This window comes from Alligator sinensis, unplaced genomic scaffold, assembly GCF_000455745.1.
Source record: "Alligator sinensis unplaced genomic scaffold, ASM45574v1 scaffold126_1, whole genome shotgun sequence".
Classification (NCBI taxonomy): Eukaryota; Metazoa; Chordata; order Crocodylia; family Alligatoridae; genus Alligator; species Alligator sinensis.
Window position 1 is genome coordinate 4,255,702 of NW_005841842.1, and position 25,680 is coordinate 4,281,381.

The window sequence follows — 25,680 nt, forward strand, 5'->3', positions numbered from 1 at the left end:
TACATTTTCTTTAAACCTGTTTGTTCTCAGATAATTTGCAAAAGTTGTGTGTCACCGAACACAAATCAAAAGGAACTTTGCAACATCCAGCTTACAGTAATACTGCAAAATTATATGAAATGTTTCTTTCTGAGAAAGCCACGAGTTAAATCATTTTTCTACTGGTAAGTTTATCCTTTCTTAATACCAAGTTAAAAGGTTAACCAATGACATCAGCTTTTGGAAGAAAATGCAATTGAAATATGTGCAAGGAAAAATGAAATTAAACAATTTTATCAGTTGTTGCACCATGTTCTTCTGCCCTGTCCACAAGACACTGTCTAGTTGAATATATAATTACATTATGTTACATTACATTCCCCCACATGACAGACATGATCTCTCAGTCCTTACACAGTCAAACTTCCCATTGCATCTTGTCATGTTTTAGGTCTGTTTCAAAGTATTTTAAAGATGCAGTATATGAGGATTAATATATTTTGCAGACATTTAAAAAATACGATTTATTTAATACTTCAGTCACTTTCTTAGTACTCCAGTTCTATAGTTTAACAAATTTGAAAAATAATTCTGCACTAAATTACCAAGAAAGGACCAAGTTACTCATATTCATTTTGATCATATTAAATATTTAATATGATCAAAATGCTAACTATTAATCAAATTAAAAATAATAAAATAAATATCACTAACAAATGCTTTACATCTGGATTCTAGCCACTGATTCTGAGAAGAGAGGTTGGAATCTGGTCCATGGTCTTTCATCATATCCCTTAAAGATTAATCATCCTTTTGCCTGTCAATGAATCCCAAAGTGTCTGGTTTTACTGTTAATTAAATAGTTACCGAGGAATGTAACAGCTGTGTGCGTCAAGGGTCATGTTTTGTTAAATTGGAGAGTGAGTGAAAACACCTTTTTTGCCCTTTACTTGCCCAAGTTTCTTGTTAGCTTGCATTTTAAGTAGTTTCAGACCATGTGCTGAATATACCATCTAATAAACTGTCTTGCTGCTTGAAATTACCACTTTGGCCAAGGTCCTATTTCTCATTGAAGGGGACTGAGCTGTTGCTCTCCTCAAGCTAACAGGTCAAGGCTCAGGAGCAATTCTGTGCTGTCCAGGGAGGTTTATTCTCTCAGTAAGAAGCCCAGAGTGGTTCCAGAAGCACTTCAGAGTGCCCAAGCTGCCAAAGTCAGCACACCATCTGGAGACACCGGCGGCATTGCCTACTGAATCCTGGACAATCATATATTTACTGGAGTCCTGTGAGGCCACAGGATGGGGGAAACAATGGTGTCTCCCATAAGCAACTCTGAGAACATGAAATGAACTGCCTTTGCAGAAAGTGCAAAGATACCTGCATCAAAAACTAAAATGCTGAACAAGGATACATGGGCATGTCCCTACTCTGGCTGGGAAGCCCCTCAACATTCCTCACAGCCTCTTTGGACAGGGTGATTGACTTCCCTGTCCCGTTGAACGACAGCTGTTGAGCTCCAGCACATCACAAGTTGAAAGACCTGTCTGGGTCCACAGCAGGCATGCGGTAGCTCTGACAGTAGCTCCTGGGGCTGATCAGCTCTATGCTGGGAGAAGGGGAGACTTGGGAGATGGGGGTAGAGAAGGATGGAGGCTACAGGTACACTCTGGCAAAACTGTTCTTTTTCCTGGCCAGAAGCTCAACATATCCAAGGACCCCACCCATCCATTCTCCCAGAGTTGCCCCTGAATCACATCCACAATGACTTCTAACATCAACATTCCCTAGGTCCTTGGGCCAGCAGATGACCCTGTATCTATGCCATAGCGCTGCTCAGAGGACAGTATCTCAGTGTCACTTCAGAGAATGAAAAAGCAGGGTTTTCTTCTATGGGGAAAGAACCAGAGATGCCTTCCTCTTCCATTGGTGTTGTACTTGCAGGACATTTCCCTTGAGAAATATGTGCTCCTGCCACAACACCATTGGAAGTAGGTGAGAGCCACCATAAATGAAGCTCTAGGCTGAGGCTTAGACTTCAACAGCCAGACACAGCAGTCCTGAGATCCATGACTTCTAAACCCACCCTCCCCAGTTCTACACTCTCCCTTCCTGCTTGACTCAGCCCCCTGCACATCACCCTCCATCGCCTCTGGGGCAGACACCTGATGCCACTTCGCTAGCTCCTTATACTTGCCCCAGCAAGCATACAGCCTGCTACAGAGATGCATCCTAGAAGCTATTTAGCATGGGTTTGCACAAGGCTCCTTGGAAATCCCTGGTCAAGCTAGATATGTTTAAATTGCATTTGAACAAGTCTCAGCAAGTCAAAAAACAAAATGAGGAAGGGGGTTACTCTGATAAGCCAGATGTGTGTGACTACTGAAACACAGATCATAGAACTGATCTCTTGTGGTCTGATGGGTCTTGGAAGAACTTTGTACCATGGAAAACATTTTCTGAGCTACAGATTGGGCTGTATTATGTACTGGATACTGAAAACATCTCTATCTGTGGTGGCAAGGCTTGAGAAGCAGCAGTAGCTAGGGAGACATAGGGCTTTCCTAACAGTCCCTTCCCCAGACTGACAAATAAATATCCAGTCTGCATCTGACCACATACCTGGCAAAGGGGACTGTAGCTGCCATGGTTTCCACAGTGAAAATCTCATATTTTTGAGGTCCTGTAGTTCAGGATGTGACCTACAGGTTATTAGATACATTTCCAGGTATCTAATAACCTGTAGGTAACATGCTCATTGTGTTACTTACTATGTTACTGGTACATTTGTTTTTGTTATTACTCAATTACAGTGGTGCTTTGAAAGGTGTAATTCTGAAACTTTTGTACCTTCTATTGCATCTCTTCTCTTGCTTCAGATAAGTCATCTGTAAGCATCTGCAAAGCTACCTCATTCCCCACCTTGATTAGAACTTCATTAGAATCCCTCATTAGACCTGTCTTTTTCCTTGATGCTTAAAGACAACATCATAATTATTTATTCGATTGACAAATAAATAATTTTTGCTCCACCAAAAAGCTCCGGTCGGCTAACAATAAAAAAAAGTTGTCATAAAAACAGATAAAAAATTAAAATACAATAATAAATGATGAAACAGTTCTTCAAACAAACCCCCAAATGTAGCCCCCACCTGCTAAAAGCCTGCCCAACTAAAAATGTCTTACAAGGCTTCCAAAAGATGTCCAGGTTTGGACTCTGATGGGCCTCAAAGGGGAAGGAATTCCAAAGTTAAAGAGTGACTATTGAGAAAATGACTTCCTACATATTTTCATCATGTGAACATGGGGTACAGATGGAGCTTCAAGAGGCTGATCTTCAGGATCACAATATGAGGGAGGAGGCAGTCCATTAGGTATGTAAGGCTCAGGCTGCTTAGGGGTTTCTAGGTCAAAACCAGGACCTCGAATTGCACTTGGAAAGCTAATGGAAGTCAGTGCAGATGTGGCTGCTGATGTGCTATGACCACTGCCTTTGGGCTGACCAATAATATTGCATTGATTCCTTGAACTCCCTTGTGCATTAATAGCCATCTGTTGTTTCTTGTCTTATGTTTAGCTTATCTGGGGCACTGACCTATTTTTCATTCTGTACCTTTACTTATTATGGTGTGTCCTGGCCCATGATAAGGAGTCCTAAGCATGACAGAGACACAAATAATAAAATGATGAGAAGAAATAAGTTTATTACTTTAGAATGGACAGAAACCTGCAGAAGTAATACTTGAATGGATGTTTCATGTACTGCATCAAGAAAAATATTCAGTTGCATAGACAGTTGTTTTTCTTAAATATATAATATAATGTCTCTGGGTACCTGAACTCAGCACATATTTTTCATGAGACCCAACTCTCACTAAAGCCTCTTAGGTCTATCAGAACAGAATCTAGAATAGTTGTATTAAACTAATGTGATGGGCTGCTTACAGATATTTTAAAAAAAGCTCTTTATTTTAAACTTGGTGTGCTCCCATGCTGAGCCCAGTGCATGCCCAGAAGAGGCATCATGTTAGTTGGACCCAGTTTGCTCAACATCTATATATATCAGGTGCTTTAGTGGAGCTTTTTTGGCACTTCTACCTGCTCATTTTTTCTACCTGCCATCAAAATAACAGGAGTTTCCTAGTACCGAATAGTTTTTAGGGGCTTACATAGCTGTAGCAATGGGAAACAAGTTCGTAAAGCCAGAAGATGTCATGACGATCATCTAATCTGGCTTGCATATCACAGGTCCAAAAACACCCCTGCAATGAAGAAGAACACATTGCACTCAAAAGCTTACCTAAATCTATCCCAATCTTGCAGTTCCTCCAATAACAACTATTGCTCACAAAAATCTTTGCCTCTAATCCCTACTCTTCTCTTAGCAATTTCTGCATCAAGCCTATTTTTCCATGTGAGCTATATCCTGTCTTTTAAAAAAGTCATATAGGCTTGCTTTAAAAATTCCAAGTGGTGAAGAATTCATCATGTCTTGAAGTAAGCCACTTCTGTTGGTAATTAGCTAAAATGTATGCTTTAATGCTAGTCAGAAATATCTTTTTCATGCATAATTTTGTAAAATGCCATTGTAAGGAACGGATTTTGTTCCACCAACTGCAGTTCTGGGTGGAGCTAAGTGTGATTTTATTCCATCCTATTTACATTCTGAAAGGTCAGGAATGCATCTACTTTTGTAACACACCATCATCTGACTGAGTCATAAAAAAACGATTACATTATTAAAGTAGTCATTTAAAGGATAGGAAGAAGGCAAGAAAGTTTTGGAGCAAAGAAAAGTTATCAGAACTAGCTACACAACAAGTAAACAGCAATTGAAATAGATAATCCTAATTATCTATTCAGTATACAGTTCCCCATAGCCTCACTCCATTGGCTGCCTATAGCACACCTATGCTTTTTTTATTGGGATATTTTTGGGAATGAATCAGATTATTCTTGGTCCTTTCTTTTTTAAAATATTCATTGTAAAATGCTACTTGTAGGAAGAAGGGACTGTTGGGATCTAGAGGCCTTTGTGCCTGGGTTTTTAACTCTGGCACTTAGCATAAGCACAAGTACGTTCTGCTGCAGATTAGCTTGGCTTTGAACAGCTGCAACTCAGCAATGAGATCTGATATGAGGATCACCTGGACCATGACCTGTTTTTGGCAAAGAAGAGGAAGTCTAGAAATACCTTGTTTAGGTGACCAAAATCAAAACAAGAAGTTGGCCAACCAAAATAAGGAAATTTGGCTTGGAAAAAGAGGATCAATCAGTAGCAGAACTAGCTCCTACGTAAGAATGAGAAAAAGTACCTATGGCTGGAAAATTCCAGTCAATCATATATGGCAAGTGGAAATAAACTTATTAGTATGCATTATAGGGAATGACTTAAGCTAATTATATGATAAGAAACATAGTAACAATAAGGTATACAAGTAAAGGAATTGGAACCCCTTTCCAGAACACTCCTGAAGGAAGCCTGAAGAGATCCAGTCGCCAATCCAAGATCCTGCACAAGCATCAGATACAGGAGCTAGGAGCCCCAAAGAAGAGCTCACACAGCCTGATCAACCAGTGAAGTCATGTTGGCAGTATCTCAGGGTTTTGCTTTTGACTAGCTATAGTATTAGAATAGTAACTGCTGAGAACGCTTTACTTTTGATTTAGAATTGTAACTGTTAGTGTTCAATAGACTTGCTTATAGTTAAGAACAACCATGTCTTAGTCTCCATACCTGGTAAAAGACCCGTAGCATCATTGGATGTAACAGGACAGTTGGATGAAAATGCTTTGCAGTGCTAATGCCTAAGCATGCTGCACTGACTTGCTCCTGTTTATGCGCACCAAGGCCAGGAATGTAGTATGAAGGTTGATCTCAAAAGCTGGCCCCTATGGGAGGTGGTGTTCTTGGCAGCAGCAGTGTCCAGCTATGCAAGTGTCCTGGTGCTACCTACCTTGATGGTTAGGGACAAGGGGTAAGATTCCTCTCCCATCTCAGCTCCTCTGCCATCACAGAACTCTTGGGCAAGTGGATTGTGTTCCTCAGCACTTTCTGTTCAGTAGGAGCTAATGCAGGCAGATTTTGCCCTTTCCTGAGCTACTGCTGCTACTTCATTATGTCACTCCCTCTCCTATGTGATTAGAAGCTGGAAGAGCTCTCTGCTGGCAGGTAGGAAGTAAAGGGGCTGTTAATAAAATACCCAGAGCTATAGTAAAGTAAAATATCATTTACACACTTCCAAATATTTTAATTAAATATTCTAATACTTCTGCTTGATGAAAATACATCAATGACTTCGTGCAACACAGTGCCATGTATGGTAAAGATGAATGACTGTGCAAGACAAGCTGGGATAAATATGGCATTGTTGTTGGAGCCTTAACAATTGGATAGTCATATCTGTCCTTGTAGGGATCTCTTCGCTTCATTGTTTCCCTTGAAACCTCACATCATTATCCACATTGGGATGAAACTAATCATGGTTTTTAAAAATTTGTATTTCCTTTCCTCATTAACAAAGTCTTTTATCCCCCACTTCTCTGGAATGTTTTTATGCGGGGTTCTTCAACTCTCCATTCATAGAGGGCTCAGAAGCTGAACCAACGAGACCCCGTTTCTTTCTACAGTAATTGTGGATGAATTTATAGATGGCAAAGACAGGGATGACCAGACTAGGCACTCCAGCCAGGATGACAATGATGGCATAGACCCAACCAGGATATCCAATTTTCTCTGTTTTGGGGAACTCTTCCTGTGAGAATGAACAGTCATGTCAGAAATTTGTAGCAAATAAAATATATAAAAACATCACATATTGAACTCTAACACAGAAAAAAAAAATAGAACTGTGACAGTAATTTGCATGTGACAATATTCTAACTCTGAAAGGACAAGGGAATATTAGCAGTTTGTGCTTAAAGGATATAACAGCTTTTTATGAATAGCATTTATACTTTCATTGGGTTCTATAGTAATATTATTTAGCATCTTAAGAGCACTTTACATATATTAATTGAGTAATCCTCCCCACATTGTTATAAGATACATACTTACTGGACCTCTTTCGGGTAATAAAATGGAGAAAAAGGGGGTGCTGAGTGCTTTGCCCGTTCTCTCAAACTAAGCTGTGCTAGCCTAGCTAGGCTTAGACCATGGGAATGCCTGGCTGTGATCCACTAGCTCACAGCAATTTCTGACTTACTGCACTTTACAGTGAACCATTCTTCTTGCAGTGAAAAGGGATGGGTTTTATGAGCTTTGCAGGTTTTGTATTAAGCCTAGGACTGTCTGGATGCATAAATAGTAGAGCTGAAGAAAGTGGCTGTGATTTGTGGCCCAGTTAGGTAGGAAGAGGAAAGGGGCTGAATTTGCATTAGAGTCTGGTGCTTGCTGCCCCCCTGCCAATGTGATGAGGCCTCCCACAACAACTATCTTTTGCTGGGGCCTTTGCAGGGGCACAAGCCACAGTGTTACCCTGAGGGGCGCATGGTGTTTAGTCCTGCTACAGTCCACTATAAAAAAACTAGGTTCCATATGTTCCAAGACCTATGTAGTTCAGGTTGAAATTGGTCTTTCCTCAGGTAATATCCCAAAAGCTTTTCCTGGGAACAAATATTAATATATAATAAACACAAGACCTGCAGAGGTGGAAGCAGGGGGAGATACTGATCATAATTATAAGTGAAAATCTGAGTAACTTCACTGTATATCCTATGAGCTTACACTGAAAACTGGGTTCAGAATCTGACCTAATAGATGTCTTGTGAACACTGACAGGGTGTTACATGACAAATTCCTCTGCAGTCCATACAGTGCAATTGGCATCAATTCAAAGGCTCTTGTTTTAATCCTATCTCACAGAAGGATCTTTTTTCTTTTTTCCCAGTCCTCCTCTTCTCATAGGCAAAATTACCAAGCAATCACTCTCCAGCAATTTCCAGACATTAATGGCTGAAGTTGGAATAGCAACATCCTCTCTCTAAGTGCTAACATTTTTATATTCCATTATATGCATTGTAACAAGCTAGTCATGAAAATAAAATGTTGAATGGGATTATCTTGCCACAGGCAGGGCACTGGACTAGATGACATCTCTGGGTCCCTTCCAGCCCTACTTCTCTAGGATTCTGTGGTCAGCTTGGGGAAGATGGATGTATTTCATACTGCCAGAGAAAAGAGGAAATCAAGATACATATTTTGGCTGCAAGTACTTACATAATTAGGATCCCAAACACCATAAAGCAGTTTTTGGTTGACTTTCACCACAAAGTAGAAGAAGAAGATAACTAACATTATGAGAGGACTGACAACTCTCCATGTGACCTGCCAGAAAATATTGGGTTTGTGTCCAATCATAAACTCGATGTCACTGTTAAACCTAAGAGTAAAAGCAGAATATTTAGAAACATCACTGCGTTGCACGGTGATAATAGAAAACACATTCAAAGATTGGTCAACAAGTCACAAATGACAAGGTGACCTAACTGTACTTCTCAGAACTTTCTAATGTGAATGGGTAACAATAACATTTAAAAACATTTTTCTAATTGAGGCAAATGTTTATACAATTCTGCTATATGTTTTTTATCCAAGTTTCACAAAAGAAAGCCCAGAAGAGGCTCTTAAAAACACACATTTCACCAGACTGTTTCTGATTTCATAGAATGGAGGGGAAGGGAAGATGCTGATAGAGCTATTCAGGTGCCTTAAGAGCTATGAATGCAACATAGATTTTGGAGGAATCTGTCATCATGTATGTTTTATTTTTCCCTTTTATATGAGTGAGGTAGAGGCTCAGTTGCCGACTGAAAGTTGCTAAGGGTTTGAAAAGGCTGGTTTTAAGGTTGGGAATGTGCTTGAAGGGAAACAGTTTGCTGCATGTGACGTTCAGGCCACTGGCCTTTCCTGAATTAATTCCTGCTTGAACTAGATCATCTGTTTTAGAAAAAAAAACAACCCAAAAACCAATCCTGATTTGATCACTAACCCAGTGATAGATAATTCACAGCGTGTGGTGACTTTTTCCATTTGTTAATTATGCTTATTGTTAAAAATGTATTCTTTATTTCCTGTTGGGATTTCCTGACTTCAACTTCCAGGCATTGGATCTAGTAAAATTTTGTTAGAGTAATCCTTCAGGTGATTTTTATATAATTACAGATTCACCCAATCTGACTAGTCACTTTGGTTATAATTGTAGTTGGCTACAATTCCCTAGATCACCTCCGGAACCTCTTAAACATGACAGCATTTATTATCTATCAATCCTCTAGAACAGTTGCTAGAACTGAGTGCTTGTTTCTAACAAGCAATTGGATATTTTTGTTACTAGATCAGTCATTTAATGTTTAATTTTCCTAGAACTCTTGGATGAAACCTCTGGAATCCTGGTGACTTATTGACTTTTAAATGTATCGGTTTGCTCTACCACAGCTTCCTCTAACACTTCAATTGCTGTTACAATTTCACCCTGATTACCAGAAATTACTTATTTAAAGCAGAAAGTTAATTTGTAAAGCGAAGTCCAGTGTATTTAACACTGGATCAAGACTTTAGAATACAGGTATATTTCCTCTGAGGGTTAGGTGGTCATCCCTTCACTTAAGATTAGAATGAAACATGATAATGTTTACCTAATTACTGCATGTCTGCATTGCTCTATCTGATTTTTAAAAGTATGGAGTTCACATGCAGAATATTCTATGCCTGATTGTTTGCTACAGGATTTTATTCCCTCACAGTCTTTGGGAAACCTAGTTTAATAGGTATGTGACTACTTATGAATGATTGATCATCATCTATTGTTAAGTGATTTGAAAATTCTTATATAATATGCAAGTAAAGAACACTAAACCTAAATTGGCATTTTTTTTCCTATTGATTGAGAACTAACTTAAAAAAGGCAGTTAAATTATTTAACTAAAGCTAATTTATATTTGCATAATTGAAGGGACTAAAATTAGAAAGCAGATATGGGCAGGGATACAGCAAGTTCTATCACTTGTGTTACTACATCATTTCTAGCAACACTCAGTTTTACTAGTACTTCATACCTGTCTACTCCATAGATGTACACAACTGAAAACATCTCACAAAAAGCAATGATCAGCAAGGGGATGGATCCAGCAAAACTGTCAAACAGAGCCAGCCAGTAATTACCAGAATTCAGTACAAAAATAAAGGCTAGCAAATAAGACCCTACACAAATTAGACCTGTAAAGAACAGAGACAAATAAATTATTTTAGGTATGGACTAAAGCAACAATATTAATGTTTAGAAATCTTGACAGTAAGCAGGAAATTCAACTGTTAATTTCTGACTAATTTTAAGATTGAAGACGGCTCCAAAATTTTTAAAGATGACACATGTTGAAAAGCCTAGAATGAAGGGCTATGCAAACAACTTCATTTTTAGGAGTAGAGAGAGGTCGTTAGCCAAGTTAGTCTGAGGTCAGGAGGAAGGCAGGTTGGCATCTTAGAGTAGAAACAGACATCACCTAACATCACATCACCATAATAATTTTTATAGCAACACAAATACTGAGCAAATAGATGTCCCTACCCTTTGTTGCACCACATCAACCACAAATCAAAGGCACTTTACTGTGGTGGATGTCTGTTTGCTCTATGGCAGGAGAATGCAGGCAGCCCAACCTGCCCACACTGTCCAGTCACTCTGGGCGGGTGCTCTAGGAACTTTGGGGGTTCAGTCCTGGACACCCCTGGAATTCCCATGCAGGATCGGGCCCTTGAAGCCCCCAGAGCACCTGCCAAGCTTTCCCCACTTACAGAGATGCATCCAGGAGAATCTTGGGGCACTTCTCTATAAGTGGGGAAAGTTAGGGTTCCCCACTTATAGAGACTTTCCCTGGGATCTGCAGGGGCATGGTGTGTCTCCTTAAGCAGGAAAAGCCCACATGGGTCCTGATGTGAAGACACAGATACGGGGAAATCTCTGGAGCCGCATGTATCCATACTCAGACCCACCCCAAGATCTCCAGGGACCTATCTGGATAATCAGGGAAAGCCAGGGTTTCCTTGCTTACCCAAACACACCCCTGGAGATCCCAGATGGATCAGGAGATGGGTCCTTGGAGATCCTGGGTGATGGCTAGAAAATGATATTTAGAGATTTGCTTTTAGGAATTGGCCTGTAGGTAGAGTAAACATCGCATTACAACAATGTTCCAGGGGAACGGCAAAGGTTAAAAGGTTGCAAAAGTCTGTTTGTGACAAAGATCCATATTCTCAGCCTTTGAGGCAGGCACTCTGTCTGGAGCTAGCAGGCAAACAGGCACATCTATCCTGGGAAATAGAAAACATGTACAGTGTTCCATTACAAAGATAATGGACCTTCAGAAATAGCATTAAGTCACAATGACCAGCTGCAAAGCCCCTGGGATTTCTAGTTGTGGTGGGCTAACCAAATTAGGAGGGTGGGCATGTCCAAATTAAGACACCGGTAAATGACCAAATTGAGATGTATGCATGCAATATGCTTGAGAAACAAAGGGATTATGCTGACAGGACAGAACATGGACAATGTTACAACTGCAGGGAGACCAATCAATGGTACCTGGAAATGAAGTGTCATTAGGAAAAAAAGAATACAAAAGGAAGGATTTTCAGAGCAGTTGCGGGGATCTTGAGGCCACCATGGGTAGAGGGCACACCACTGGCCCATCTCACCCACCCTATGGTGGGTGGGGTCAGCATTGGCTTTTGACCTCCAAGACTGTTGACATCTGACATTCAAGCAGAGAACCACAGGGTGGTGCTCATGTGCCGGCCAGGTATACCATCCCTCTGTGAAAACCTGGAACCTGTAGATAAGCAGGATCAGGGGAGTTATTTTGTTTGCTTTGCCTGCATTACTCTTATCTGCTATTACTGCATATCAACAAAATTTGCCTATTATCAAATGGAAGAAGTCATGATCAGTCTGAGGGTGGGGTTTGCCTGGAACAAGGTATCAAGACTGGGTCATAAATCTAGTGCCAACACTGGGGAATGTGTCTGGGTAAGGGGGAAAAGCTGGGCAGGGACTCCCAGAGCTTGAGAGGCTTGATCCTGCCTGGGAATTTCTGGGGTGCACAGGGCCAGGCCCCTCAAGCTCTGGAATAACACATCACCCCTTGTCCTACAGCATCAACAAGTAGGACAAGAGGCAATGTGCGTTTCTCCCACTGAAGAAGATCAGCTGTTCCATGACGCATTGCAGCACAGCTGATCTGCTTCAAATGGTGACAGTTATTCAGAGAAGCAAGAGCTTTTGTAGGTGACAGCCTACTTCATCAGATACCATTATCTATCAGGATAGCATGTAATGGTAGATGATAGCATCTGATGAAGCATCTCCTGTCTGTCTGAACCAGTTAATCTCTAAGATGCCACCCTGCCCTACCTTCTACCTGACGGAATGTTCAGTTCAGTGGATGAACGAGAAATAGTTTAAAAGCTCAGATTAACCTGAAGCATAATCTTTTCAGATTTTTCTGTGAATGAAAAAGAATCAAATGAAAGATCTAATTCCTCTTCACCTTTTCCTTCTCTCTCTCCCATTCTGGCACTTCTGTAATAAGCAAATAGCTAGAACCACATGACAATTTAGGCACAAAATGATGGTTCCGATTCTTCACCTCACACCGTATTTAAAATACTCACCTAGGGCATTTTTATTTGTTAATTCAGAACGCATTTAAATAAACAAACCTGGGTTACACAACAAAGGCTAAATAACATTTGCTGAATTCTGGTGAGATACTTTGGGACATTCAAGGAAGTACCCCAATCACAAGCTGTCAGGAATCCTGGAATACATCTTTCTCAGTCTCTCCCATTGACATTGTTCTACCTTGCATTACTTTGCATACAAAAGTAAATGTTCATTCAGCAAAAGAATGGAAAGCAAGTCAACTGCCTTGTGAATAGAACACTAATCTTGAAGGGTAGCACTTGGGTTTTGGTCTAAGCTACAATAGAATATAGAAGTAAAATATCTTTATCAGGAAATACTGAGAGAGGCATATCCCAGAATACAGTGTAGGTCCCTCCCTTGGGAGGCCCTGGGAGACTTCAGTTCCTGTTTCTGCTGAGGCAGAGATATGGTGTGAAGTCAGGGCCCCCACATCCCAGGTGAGTGTCTTAATTAGGTCACCACCTTTTTGTCTTGTGAATGATTCCCAAGTCCCTTTGTAAATCTATTTCAAGAAATCGAAACAAATCATCATTACAATGTTTCCATTTTTTTTCCATTGGCCAAATCTCTTTGATTTAATTTGCCAATACTTTTAGATGACCCAAACTACATTAGATTCATGGGAAAAAAATTGTCCAGCCCCAGAATAACACTTACCTGTTATAAGTTCCTTAGGCCATTTTTTAGGAATGAGATTAAGGTCTTGTAAGGGTACAAGGACACCTTCCATGTTTCCAAACATCGAGGACAAGCCCAAACAGAACAGCATGATAAAGAAGAGGATGGACCACAATGGTGAGACAGGCATTTTGGTGATAGCTTCAGTGAAGACAATAAAAGCTAAGCCAGTTCCTTCAACTCCCTGTAGAAGATTACAGAAGGGTCAAACTTTCAGGAAACTGACAATATTTAGCATTTAAAAGGATGGTCATGTTACCTGAAGATGGTAATGCAATATGCTATATGTTGTACTCTTCAATCATTTGATAAAATTTTGGATGATTGATTTTACAGTCTTAAAGTTTTTTTAACATAGCTTTTCCTTGTTTTTCTAAAAGAAGAGAGAGCCGTGTTACATGTAACACTTGTGTATAACAATTTGCTCGTACTTCTTTCTTTCAGAAAGGCAGAACATGGTAGCACCTTAAAGACTAACCGGTTCAAAGAGGCATATGCTTTAGGTAAAAGGAGAAAGCAACCATGTTTTGAGCTTGAGGTTTGACATCTGGGTCCAGAAATGGGTGTTGGGGAAGAGTTGGTCCAGAAGCTGGGGGGAGCTCCTACCCCATGTATTATGCCAAGTGGGACATGTTTTAGAATATGATCAAACCTTTCTCTCATTCCCGCACTCATTCTCTCTCATCACAGCTCTCGTGCATTACCTGTTCAATGTCTGGGGCAGCTCCTGCTTTATCAGCTGTCTGAGCCTAACTTTAGAATATTTGTGTTTAATTATCATTCTGGTAAACAACCAAATTTTTTCTGGGGAATGAATGTAAGAGATAAGTAATGGGGAAATAGTGTTGTTTAAGTTTATAACTCAACAAAATTCAAATAGAATTTCTTGGGACAATGAAAACTACTTCCCCATTGCTGCAAGCAATGGATATATAAAGGTGTCTTAAAGGAAAGATCAAAGGTATCTCAAAGGAAAGATCATTTTGATCTAGATTCAGGCATCAGATGCAGACTGGCAAAGTTTGCAGGCAACACGAAACTATGGGGGAAGGCAGTCATGCTGGAGGACAGGCTGGGGATACAGGTCGACCTGGACATGTTTGCAAAGTGGATAGACCAAAACTTGGTAGCATTCAACATAGAGAAATGCAAGGTACTCCACCTTGGGAGAAAAAACCAGCAATATACTTATAGGCTCAGTGGTGCTACCCATATGTTCAAAGGCCAAGAGCGCAAGCCTTATGAGGAGAGGCTGAGGGGCATGGAACTCTTCAGCCTGGTGAAGAGAAGGCTCAGGGGGGACTTGGTGGCTGCCTATAAGTATATAAGGAGGGTGAATCAGGATCTGGGAAAACAGTTGTTCACCAGGGCTTCCCAAGGGATAACTAGGTCTAATGGCCACAAACTTCTAGAAGGCCAGTTCAGACTCAGTATAAGGAAAAACTTCTTTCCAGTCCAAGTGTCCAAGGCCTGGAACAGACTCCCCCCAGAAGTGGTGCAAGCACCTACTCTGGATTAATTCAAAAGGTGTTTGGATGCTTATCTTGCTGCAAGCATGTTATCCCTGCAGACTTCCTGCCTCTGGCAGGGGGGCTGGACTCAATGATCTCATGAGGTCCCTTCCAGCCCCTAATGTCTATGAAATCTACAAAATAAAATTTGCTTATATTGGAAGGTGTTAGGCATCTTACATGCAAGCTTATCCTGTAGTAATTCTATAAATTCCATCCCTGATGTCAACTTACATCATTTAAGAAACTTTCTAGGTTACAGGTCTCAAACTTAAGGTTTGCAAAAGCCCCTGGATCAGTCATGTTACACAACTTCTGTAGATCTCCAAAGTTTTCCTGGGTTACGTTACCTTCTGGCAAATCAAAAGCATTCATCAGGGTGAGAATATTTCTGCAAAAGTAAAATAAAAAGATTTAGTGTTAATGTGTATGTGTAAGCAACTTCAGGATTCATTTTAATCCTCAGAGAATTTATCAAGAGTTCATTTTCTCTTATAAGGAAGGGCATAAGCAATGTAGGGCTGCTAAGAGAATGATATAGACAGAATAAAGAATGTCCTGCAAGGTACAGACACAAGTATATGCACACACAGTTTTTCACAGAAATATCTGGAGACCTGGAGATGAAAATCTACCTCTCAGTTAAGTAACAAATTAAGTAACAAATGAAAGACTTGTAGATTAAGATGCCTAGGCTGGGCATGTTATTGTGAGTATATCTCCTGGGGTGCAGCAGGATTGTAGATTGATGAGAATGGGTATGTGAGGAAACCAAACAATAATTCCCTTGATGGGCTTGAAATTTGAAATGTGACTTCTTTGTGAAAACTGTTCCTTTTCTCAAAAACAGATTTGGCAAAAATCCCAATTTTCTATCACAGTGGTTTTACTTAATTCACAGTTGTGTTCAGTAGCTCATCTCTGATTACACGAATGATTAATGGTTTAAATCACTTTTACAATTATTACTGTTCCAGCACTTTCAGGGGGGAGAGTGTATTCCCAACTCACTACATTTATGCCAAAGGATTTTGCCATCTTAACTGCTTTTATTTCTGAAAGAACTGTTTTAAAAATTAAGTAAAATGGAGTACCAATGACTAGATGGCTAACTCCTCTAGAATGTCACTTTCTGGAATAATTGTCTCAAGGAACTATATAAAACAGACTTTAGGTTACCTGTAGTTAAGGCAAATCAAACAATAGGTTGGTAAAGTCAAGTTGGTTTACCTACTTATATTTAGAACACCCCTCCCCCCACATATTTGAATAGCAGGTTATTATAAGCTATTGGTTTTGCATGCAATTTTAATTTTTTGAAGTTATAGCTTCAACTTGATATATAGAACATGATTTTATATGGGACATGACACCACAACATGTCAAGATGGCTCTTTGTGTGATCATGTGCCCCTCAAATAAATGATGGAGCAATTTTAATTTAGCTAAGAGTGCTGAAAACCCAAGCTGCTTTTGTTCAGGCCAGACAAAAGTCTCTATATTAAGTTTTTATGCAACCTTACCTGTCAAAACAAGCATCAAATCTCTCTGTGGCTCTGAATCCAATGATGGAATAGATGACAGTTGCTGCGTAAATGGATGTGAAACCATTGATCACAGAGATAATCACTGCATCTTTCTCACAGTTATTACTGTAAGTCAAAAGGTAGAAATCTCAGTGAATATGAAACATTTCCCCAAAATTCACTATTAAAAATTAATTAACAAGATTATCAAAGCATTTAGACTAACAGTGTATATGTTCTTATTACATTGTCTGATAATGTACTAGTAATTCTGTCATTTAGAGTTACAATTAAATAAAAACTGGATACTAATAAATGTAGTATCTCTCTTCTTGTATCAAATTCCATTAGGAAGGCACTACAACAGATTGTTCAGTCTTTATAATTAAATTTTAAATCTTGTGCAGAAGCTTGAAGAAATAATCTTCTAATTAAGCTAATACCCACTTTAAATAATCCATGAATTGTTAAACTGCAGAGGTTACAGGCAGGGAGAGATCACCAGATCAGGTAAGTCACTAGGGCTCTGTGATGGACTCAACAAATCATAGTCCTTCCTCTACAGCCAATTTAGTTAAAACAATTTTATTAGTTCTATAAACTTGGTATTGATTCAGACACATGTGAAAAGTATTTGTTATTAATAATGCTTATATTTATTAGAATAGTGCCTGTGGATTAGCCAAGCAGGAGATTCCACTGTAGGAGGTACTGTTCAAACAAGTGCTCTCATTGGTCCACTTGTTACCTTCAAAGAAAGGTTCCATGATAACTTAGACATCTGTCTTTAGAAGGCTCCCCATGGCCTTGCTTCCTTGCTCCATGAGGTTGCATTGCCAAAAGTACTGAGATGGAAATGAAGTAGGAGCCATTAAAAGAAAAAGAGCTTAAGACTCATGGACAGACTCCCCCTTACTTTCTCAGTTCATGTAGCATCGGTTTCAGTAACAAAGCCCTCTACAATCACCAAGGCATTTGCAAATTAAAGGCTCTATATATTAGGATACTACATGTACTTTGTGCTGTTCTGGTGATGTAAATTAACTATAAACTCAATTTATAGGCCCACTTTTACAGTGGTTTTGAAGTGCCCTGAAGTACCATTGACGATGTCCTTAAAAGTTACTATTTTAAAAAGTGATACAAAATTGATACTCAGTGCTAACAAATCATTAGAACTATAGCATGGTAGCATTCTCTTTGATTTTATTATTTAGTATTCCTGTACACAAGTATAAATATAGTTTGTTTTTTTCTAAAAAAAACAATTTCCAAAAAAAAGTATGTAAGAGTGGAATTATAGCTCTACAGAGATCCTGATCCTCTGTGCAGAGGCATTAAAACCCTTTTCTGCCTCTGGATTTTCTGGCATGATGGTTTTTGGAGAGACCAAATTACTGAAGACCTGCCAACTCTGGCATTTTTTCTCCATTTTTTCTACTGCTTTATTCAGAAAGGTGAGGATGAGATTCAGAATGGTAGAAGCTCATACAGGACAATGCTGAATCTGCAACATTGTTTGGTATTGTGATGCTTTGCTAGGAAACGCAATGAAAAGCCACAGTGTCTGGTCTGCACCATGGGGATGGCATGTCCCTCTATGCTGGCCTGGCCAACATCCTGCTCACCTGTACCCACAGCCATTCACCAAACCTGAAGTCTGCTGGTAAGGACACTCAAGGGCATTCCTTTGAGGTGGTTCTTGAGCTCTTGGTCTCCACTGTACTTGAGAACAGCCCCCCGGGAATGAGCCCAGAGCAGTTAACTAGCCAACTGCCAGGTGTAAAGCATATCTGTGGATGTTGGGGATGTAGGGTGGGCTCAGGCCTCTTCTGTCAGGAATGTGCCTACATGGAGCAGATGAGCCCAAAGGGCTTCTCAGAGGAACAGGGATCAGGGGGCTGATGCTGTGCTTTTCCTTCTTCCCAAGTGAAATGGGCAAGGTCTAAGCTGTCTCCATTTTCAGATGTTTTAAAAAAACACTCCAGCTCTGAAGAATATTCATATAATTAAAAAGCAGAGCCTGAGCACAACATATTTCATCTCAACCATTGAAAGCAACTTTTCATGGCTCCTACTGCATTTCTATTTTAGTACTTTTGGCAATGCAACCTCATGGAGAAAGGAAGCAAGGCTATGGGGAGCCTTCTAAAGATCCAGTAGGATTAGATTTTTTGTGCTGGATACTTACTGAATGGAATTGTAACTTGAGAAGGAGATGAGGCCTCCAAAGGCAAGGGAGAAGGAGTAGAACACTTGTGCTCCAGCATCCAGCCACGTGACGGGGTTGGCCAACTCAGCAACCTGTGACATCAGACAAAAGGTAGCGAGTGTCTCAAATCAAAACTTGGGCTGAACATCAGACAGCGCCGTCCCTGGGGGGGGGGGTGCAAATCAGGGTGACCGCCCCAGGCCCCGCGTTTTGGGGGGTCCCACAGACCCAGACAGAGTGGCTGCGGCCCCTCCTGCAGGGCCCACCTACTACTGGTGATTCTGTGCTGCTGCCTCTGGCAGCTGTGCGTCCGGCCGCTGGCAACTTTGCATTTGGCTGCTGCCCCCACCCTGCTGCCGCCGGCTTCTTTGCATCCGGGCCCCGCACCCGGCTAGGGTCATCTCTGGTTGATGCATAGCTTATTTCTGCTCTCTATGGAAAACAGCACTCTGGACAGCAGACAAGTGAATGCCTTTATCAATTTCATTTTCATTTTCATAAGTAAACTACTTATATGTTAAAATTAAATCAGTAAGATTTAAAGCAGAAATAAGATAACAATGCTCATATAATTTTGTCTCCTTTTATCTGATAGTGGGTTCCTCTCTTGTTTCCTCAAATTAGCCAACAGATAAACTTTAATATTTGGACTCTCCTGGGCAGCTACACCCTTTCTATTTTGAGGAGAAACTGCTATAAATGTAAGACATCTTAATGGTGGTATCTAAATTACAGGCATTATCATCCTAATTCTACCATTTATGTCTGAAATTCAGGCCTGGCCCTTTCTTCTAGTAAGGTATGGGTGCATTTGAAAAAAATAATGTAGATTCCCTGTTAAGAGGAGGTAAATGAACAATTCAGATCACTCTGGAATGACCCCTTGTCCATTCAGGAATTCCCAAAATCCGAGGCAGTACATACATACATACATACATACATACACACATGTATATACACACACACATTATATATATAATATCTGAAACAGCAAGAAGAAATATTTAAGGCCTGCAAAAGTAACTGATTGACAAATCAACTTCAGCAGTATCCTAATGTGTTTGGATAATGCAAAGCAGAGCTCTACTATTCACAGTTCAAACATGAGAAGTTGTCTTTAAGCATGCCTGAAAGATACTCAGAATAAATATAGATGACAGGTTCATTTTCTCCTTGTTGCTAATAACATTTAGGGCCAGATCCAGACTGACCACTTGGCACCGTACCTTTGACATGACAATGATCAAAATAGACTGGGTTAGGAGTCCAAGACCCCTATACAATAAATGATGAGACTTGAGTACTTCCAAAGGTCAGTGCAGAGAGCCAAGAAGCACCTAAAATCAAACTAGTTCAGATACACTAGGCACAGAGATGTGTCTGAACTTGCACCCATCACTGAGCTTAGGCACCTAACTCAGGCTGTGCATTAGTTGTTTCCTTTCACCTGGGATCCAGACCATTCAGGCCTTCTTTTAATGGCTGGCACCTAATGAGGATGGTTGTGGTAGTCACCTTTTATAACAGCCTTGTGTTTAGAGTCTTAAGCCAAGAAGTGGGAAATCGTGGTTCTAAACACCCCCTCTATTCAAGAGGATTCGTACCCACACTTCACACTTCCCAGTAGAGTGGCCTAACCACTAGACTATAGAATGAAATGGCTAGAGGTCCTTTCCAACTTCACTGTTGAAGCTTGGTCACTGAGCAGCCAAGGCTGCAAGATTCATGAGAAATATGGGGTTAGAGAAAGAGAGACAGAGAGCACAAGAAAGAGGAAACATCACTCTGCAGCCCAGTGATGAGGAATCTCCCATGGGAGGCAGGAATCCCAGGTCCTGATCCCTCCTCTCAGAACCATTTATAACTTAAAAATTACACAATCATTGATTTAAAACAGGAAAAGAATGAAACCTGACATAAGCCCAGGTGTTCTTTCTCTCCTCCCAGCCTACCCACAAAGGTGTGAAGGCTGGTTCCCTTTGACTTGCTCCAACTTCCCAGGCAAGTTCTCTGACCACTAGGCATTAGACAACGATTGACAATAGCACCACTACCATGCTGGCCATGTTTTTGGGTGAAAGTGATTCTAGCCACTGCACTTAGTTCTAAATGTGATGTTGTCAGTGGGTGCATCCATATGAGACGTTATGAAATGCAATGTTGTCAGTGGGTGCATCCATATGAGATGTCTCCACATCTACATGTCTGGCCCTATTCGGTCATAGTAAACTAATAAACGCTGTCAGAGGTTGGGACTTGTAAATACAAGCATTGTCCTGCAGTGGCATTGTTTACTGTGTAGCAGCACGTGTAGATGCTGATGGGGCTAGCTGGTGCAAAAGGGTGCTTCAGTGCAGGGGTTGCCTGCTGGCTGTCTCTACACTGGAGCACTCTTGTGCCCCAGCCAGCCCCTCTGCAGCATGTTGAGCTGGGTCAGAGCAGCTCTGGGCTGGCAGGCTAACCCCCTGGGTTCCTTGTCAGTCAGGGCTGCTCCGACCCAACTCAACGTGCTGAGGTCCCAGGCACATGTGTAGATGCAGCACGCCCAGAAGCAATAAACTCCAGTGCTGCAGTTTATTGCTCTATGCTAAAAGCAAGTGTAGATGTACCCAATAGCAAGTGTAAATGTACCCAGTGTGACTTAAATGAGCTCTAAGGATGATTTAGAGATCAGGTTCTTCTAGGTATATAGGCAGAGTTTTCGTAGGACTGAGACACTTAGGAGTTCAAACTGGATCACTTCTGAGCATGCCGATGTTGCAGCAGAGCTAGTCTGGATCACATGAAGGATGTGGACAGTTTGGAAAGAGACCAGCATGGGGCAACAAAAATGATCTGGGGCCTGGGAGAGAAGACATAAAGACTGAAAAAACTAGGGCTATTTAGCCTGGAGAAGAGAAGACTGAGGAGGAGTTTGATAATAGTCTTCAAATACCAGAAGGGTGATTATAGAGAGGATGGAGATGAGCTTTTCTCTGGGGCTTTAAGAGACAGAAATAGGAGGAATGGCCTCAAGCTTCAGCTTTAGGTTGGGAGTTAAGAGGAACTTTCTGACTATGAGGGTGGTCAGGCATTGGAAAAGACTCTCTAGAGAAATTGTGGTGTCTCCAACCTTGAAAACTTTCCAAAGCAGGTTAGAGAGACACTTGGCTGTGACAGTTTAGTCAGGGACGCTAGACTAGATGACATTATGAGTTTCCTTCCAGCCCTACTTTCCTATGACTACATCCCACTTAGGTGATGATAGGACCAATCTGGATCTAGCCGCTAATAGCTTCATTGACAAGCAAAGAATCCAATCACTTACATTGGGAGTGAAGAGATAAACAATTCCACTGACTGATCCTTTCAACGTCAAGCCACGGATCAGGAAAATGGTAAGTACAACATATGGAAGTGTAGATGTTACATACACAGCCTGAAAAAAAACCCCAGATACATATTTTAAAAGTATAAGATAAAGCACTGTTTCATAGCAAGAATAGCTAAGGAAGAAAGAAAAGAGAAGCAAAAACATTGAATTATAAACTAATAGATCAGATTAGCCATGATTAATGTGCTATGGAACCTTAAGTTCAAGAACAGTTTGAATATTTTAATTTATAATTACAAAGCACGTTTTCAGTCAGGGCCCAAATTTAGAAAAATAGTAATTCTTTAGCATTCAGATCAAATCATTCTATCTGGATCTGTAGCAATAAAATCAACAACCCACAACCTGATGTTTGCTAATTGTTGCTGACAATTGGTGGTCATTAGAAAAATGTGTCTATAACTTCTGTGCCTCTTCCCTGCACCAAAAATTTAGAACTAATGTGCATGTGCAGAAAACCTTTGTCAGTATAAAGTTGTAGAACTACCTGATATGTCTTAATTAGTTATGGCACAACATGACTAGCTTCTCATATCCATGTATATAAACAGGGAATCACAATAGCATAATCAATATTATTTCACTCTCATGTGAAATGAAATGTAGTACCTTTCCCGTTGTTTCAATGCCTCTGATTGTGCACACATACAGAACACCCCATGCACATGTTAAACATAGTAAAAGCCACCATTGGATAGTGCCAGAATTGTCAATGGAAGTGGAAACATTTAATGTTTCTCTGTACCAATAATAATCTACAGGAGAGCTTTTGGCACATTCTTCTACAAACCCTGAAAGCAAAAAAAAATTGTAATTCAGTAAATCCTACATTCATTAGGTAAGAAAAGAAGCAGATATTATAGCAGTAATATTGAAGTATTATTCACTTGGATCTGTCCCAGCCTGACAATATTTTTACGATTAAACAAAATCCTGTTGTCTGCATCTACAAAAAAATGCTCTAGAATGCTAGTGTCTGCACTGGATCCTCCATTGAGAATACTGTGTATGTGACAAAGTTAATACATCAATCTATCTCCTACAGACACCTGTTTTTTCATTTTACTTAAGATGCCCACTTTAGTGTCAAGTAGTGACACAAAGTTTGATCTCATTTTCCATAAGCTGCTGAATATTTTCCTGCAAAACCTAATTATCACATTATTAAAATGTTCCCTAGTAAATCAGCATATTATCCTTATACAGAAAGAGACTGTATTACATTTGTTGCTAACTGCAGAAATGTGCTCTATAGAAAAATGTTCCGTTTCATAAACTGTACCTGTTCTGTTTGCATTGAGCGGACACTGACTCCAGGGCAATGGCTCTTGGAAGGAGTTGAAGAAATACCACATCACCCAGGCAATGATAGTGTTATAGTATAGGCCCACAAGGAAGGACACAAGCATCGCTGCTATGCCTAAAAGAAGGAGAAAAAAGAGCATGCCATGCAGCTTGCTATCATTTTAACTGTAAAACTAAAATGAACCCTCAGACTGTGTCCAGTCAGGTATATCAAAGCAAATTTTATTTTTAAGTGATGTGAATATACACAGCCCTTGGCTTCTAATATGTATTATAGGCTAGTCCTTACACACACACATGCACACACAAAGATCAAGTAATCAAAGTCAAGAACTGAAAGGTTAGGAAATGCTAAAATTAAGGTTTCCTCATTTAGGACACAGACTGGAGGATGGTGGTGGAATGCTAAGCTGTTCAGTGTTTCTTTTTATCCTCCTCATTATCAGCCATATATACTGATCACACTAAAGAACAGATAGGAAACTACTGGCCGAGAAACATACCAGCCAAACATAGTGTAACTAGGGGTGGGTGAAAGGGATGCCGGTTTGGGGTGATAAGTTAAGAGGGACATTGGTATCTCTTTCAGTCCCCACAGAATGTGTGCCCTGGAAGTGTTCCCATGCTGGAAACTCCAAAGCCCAGCAGCTGCCACTTGAAGAGCAATAAACAGGGCAAGCAGAGCACACATGCTGGCAGCAGCAGCTCAGTTGGGATTGTGGAGTTCCTGATGTGGGTAAAGTACAGTCTGTGATCAGCGCCCCCTCCACCTTCAAATCTGTGCTATCACCTCCCTCACCCATCTCAGAACCTATACCCCCTGCAGCCCATGCCCCCACCCTGCTCTCGCTCTTTGAATCTGTGCCTCCCCACCCCTGCTCTCACAACTGTGCGTCACTCCCCCCTCCTCAGGGTATGACCTAGCAACTCTGTTACACCACTACACCTAAGACATCCTCAGTGTGTGGCTCCTCATCTGAAAGAGTAGGCATGTTAATGTTTTTCTAGGGATTTGAACATGGTGGAATCACACTTACATGCCTGTTAGGTGGGATAGACTCTGTTCCTTAGGTCCTCACATTTTGTGGGATGTAGCATTTAATCGTGCTTTCTATGTTTCAAGCACAGCCTACAAATGCCTTCAATTGCAACTGAAAGTACTCAGCACTTCTGCAGATCAGATCTCGGGTATCTTTAGGCTGGCACCCAAAAATAAGACAGAAGTCAGCTTTGAAAAGTTGTTTAAGTGATTTCCCCAGCGTTGCAAAGGGCCTCTGTAGCAGAAGCAAGATTAGAATCCATTTTCCAGGACAGCATGCAACTGGTCGAACCCTGAATCAGAATCACAGAATCATAGAAAAGAAGGGCCTGAAGGGACCTCTGGAGGTCATCTAGTCCATCCCTCACACAACTACAAGACATAGCACCCTAAACTGTCACAGATAAAGCAGAGAACAAATGGCAATCAGTGTCCTGCTCAAATGCCCATCCAGAAATTGCTAAAATACTCTTTTGAGATTCAAGGAAGAGAACCACACCGCCTGCTACAGAGGAAGGAAAAAACCTCCCCGGTCCATGCCAATCTGACCATAAGGTAAAATTCCTTCCTGATCCCAAATATGGGGATCAGTCTGACCCTGAGTAGGGGTGGGGCATGACCCTCTATCCAGGAACCTCCAGATTTTAGTCCCAGCAGGAGCATTGGCACACCCAAGTCAAAATCCCCAGCCTTGCCTTAAGCTGACACCCAATGCTTTTGAGGAAGGGAAAAAAAGCTGTATGATGTGTAGCAACAGGAGAGGAAAACATTTCCTTCCCAGCCTCATTTGGCAACTAGGAGAGCCCAGAAGCATGGGAAATACCCCTAGCATAGCATAGGCATAATTACTTCTAGATCATCCCTGATCAAAGCTTATCCGACTTCTTGAATATCTCCAGCGATGGAAATTGCACAGCTTTCCTAGGCTGTCTATTATACCACCTCACTGTTCTAACAATGAAGTTTTTCCTGGTATCCAATCTAAACATACTTTGCTGCACCTTCAAGTCACACTACAGACTCATATTGAGTCTGCAATCCAGGATTCCTAGATCCTTCTCTGTAGTGCTGCCATCCAACTATTTGTCACCCATTTTACATTTGTGTTTCTTGATTATTCTTCCCGAGGTGTAGCACTTTGCATTTGTCCTCATGGAACTTCATCCTGTTAGCTCCAGCTCAGATTTCCAAACTGTTAAGATCCTTCTGAATTGTGCCCCTGTTCTTCAGTGTTTGCAGTCCTTTCCAGTCCCTCCTTTCTTTTTTGCAATCCCCCTGCCTCATTTACTACACATTTTAATTTCTTCAACAAACCAACCAAGGGTCCAACAGAATACCACCTCCTTCGCTACACAGCCT

The 25,680-nt window shown here is 40.8% G+C and overlaps 1 protein-coding gene across 1 annotated transcript in view; it reads right to left on the reverse strand.

Annotated features, from left to right (window-relative positions):
- Positions 1-3,660: 3,660 nt before the first annotated feature.
- The window catches only part of SLC6A19 (solute carrier family 6 member 19), a 37,402-nt gene continuing 15,382 nt past the window's right edge, over positions 3,661-25,680 (reverse strand). Inside the window, exons 3-12 of the mRNA XM_006015696.2 lie at positions 23,260-23,397; positions 22,587-22,768; positions 21,912-22,022; positions 18,584-18,696; positions 16,390-16,518; positions 15,101-15,257; positions 13,335-13,539; positions 10,033-10,192; positions 8,195-8,357; positions 3,661-6,731 (exon numbers count right to left, since the gene is read on the reverse strand). Coding sequence (XP_006015758.1) covers positions 6,531-6,731; positions 8,195-8,357; positions 10,033-10,192; positions 13,335-13,539; positions 15,101-15,257; positions 16,390-16,518; positions 18,584-18,696; positions 21,912-22,022; positions 22,587-22,768; positions 23,260-23,397 — 1,559 coding nt within the window. The 3' untranslated portion in view covers positions 3,661-6,530. The remainder of the gene's footprint in view (positions 6,732-8,194; positions 8,358-10,032; positions 10,193-13,334; positions 13,540-15,100; positions 15,258-16,389; positions 16,519-18,583; positions 18,697-21,911; positions 22,023-22,586; positions 22,769-23,259; positions 23,398-25,680) is intronic.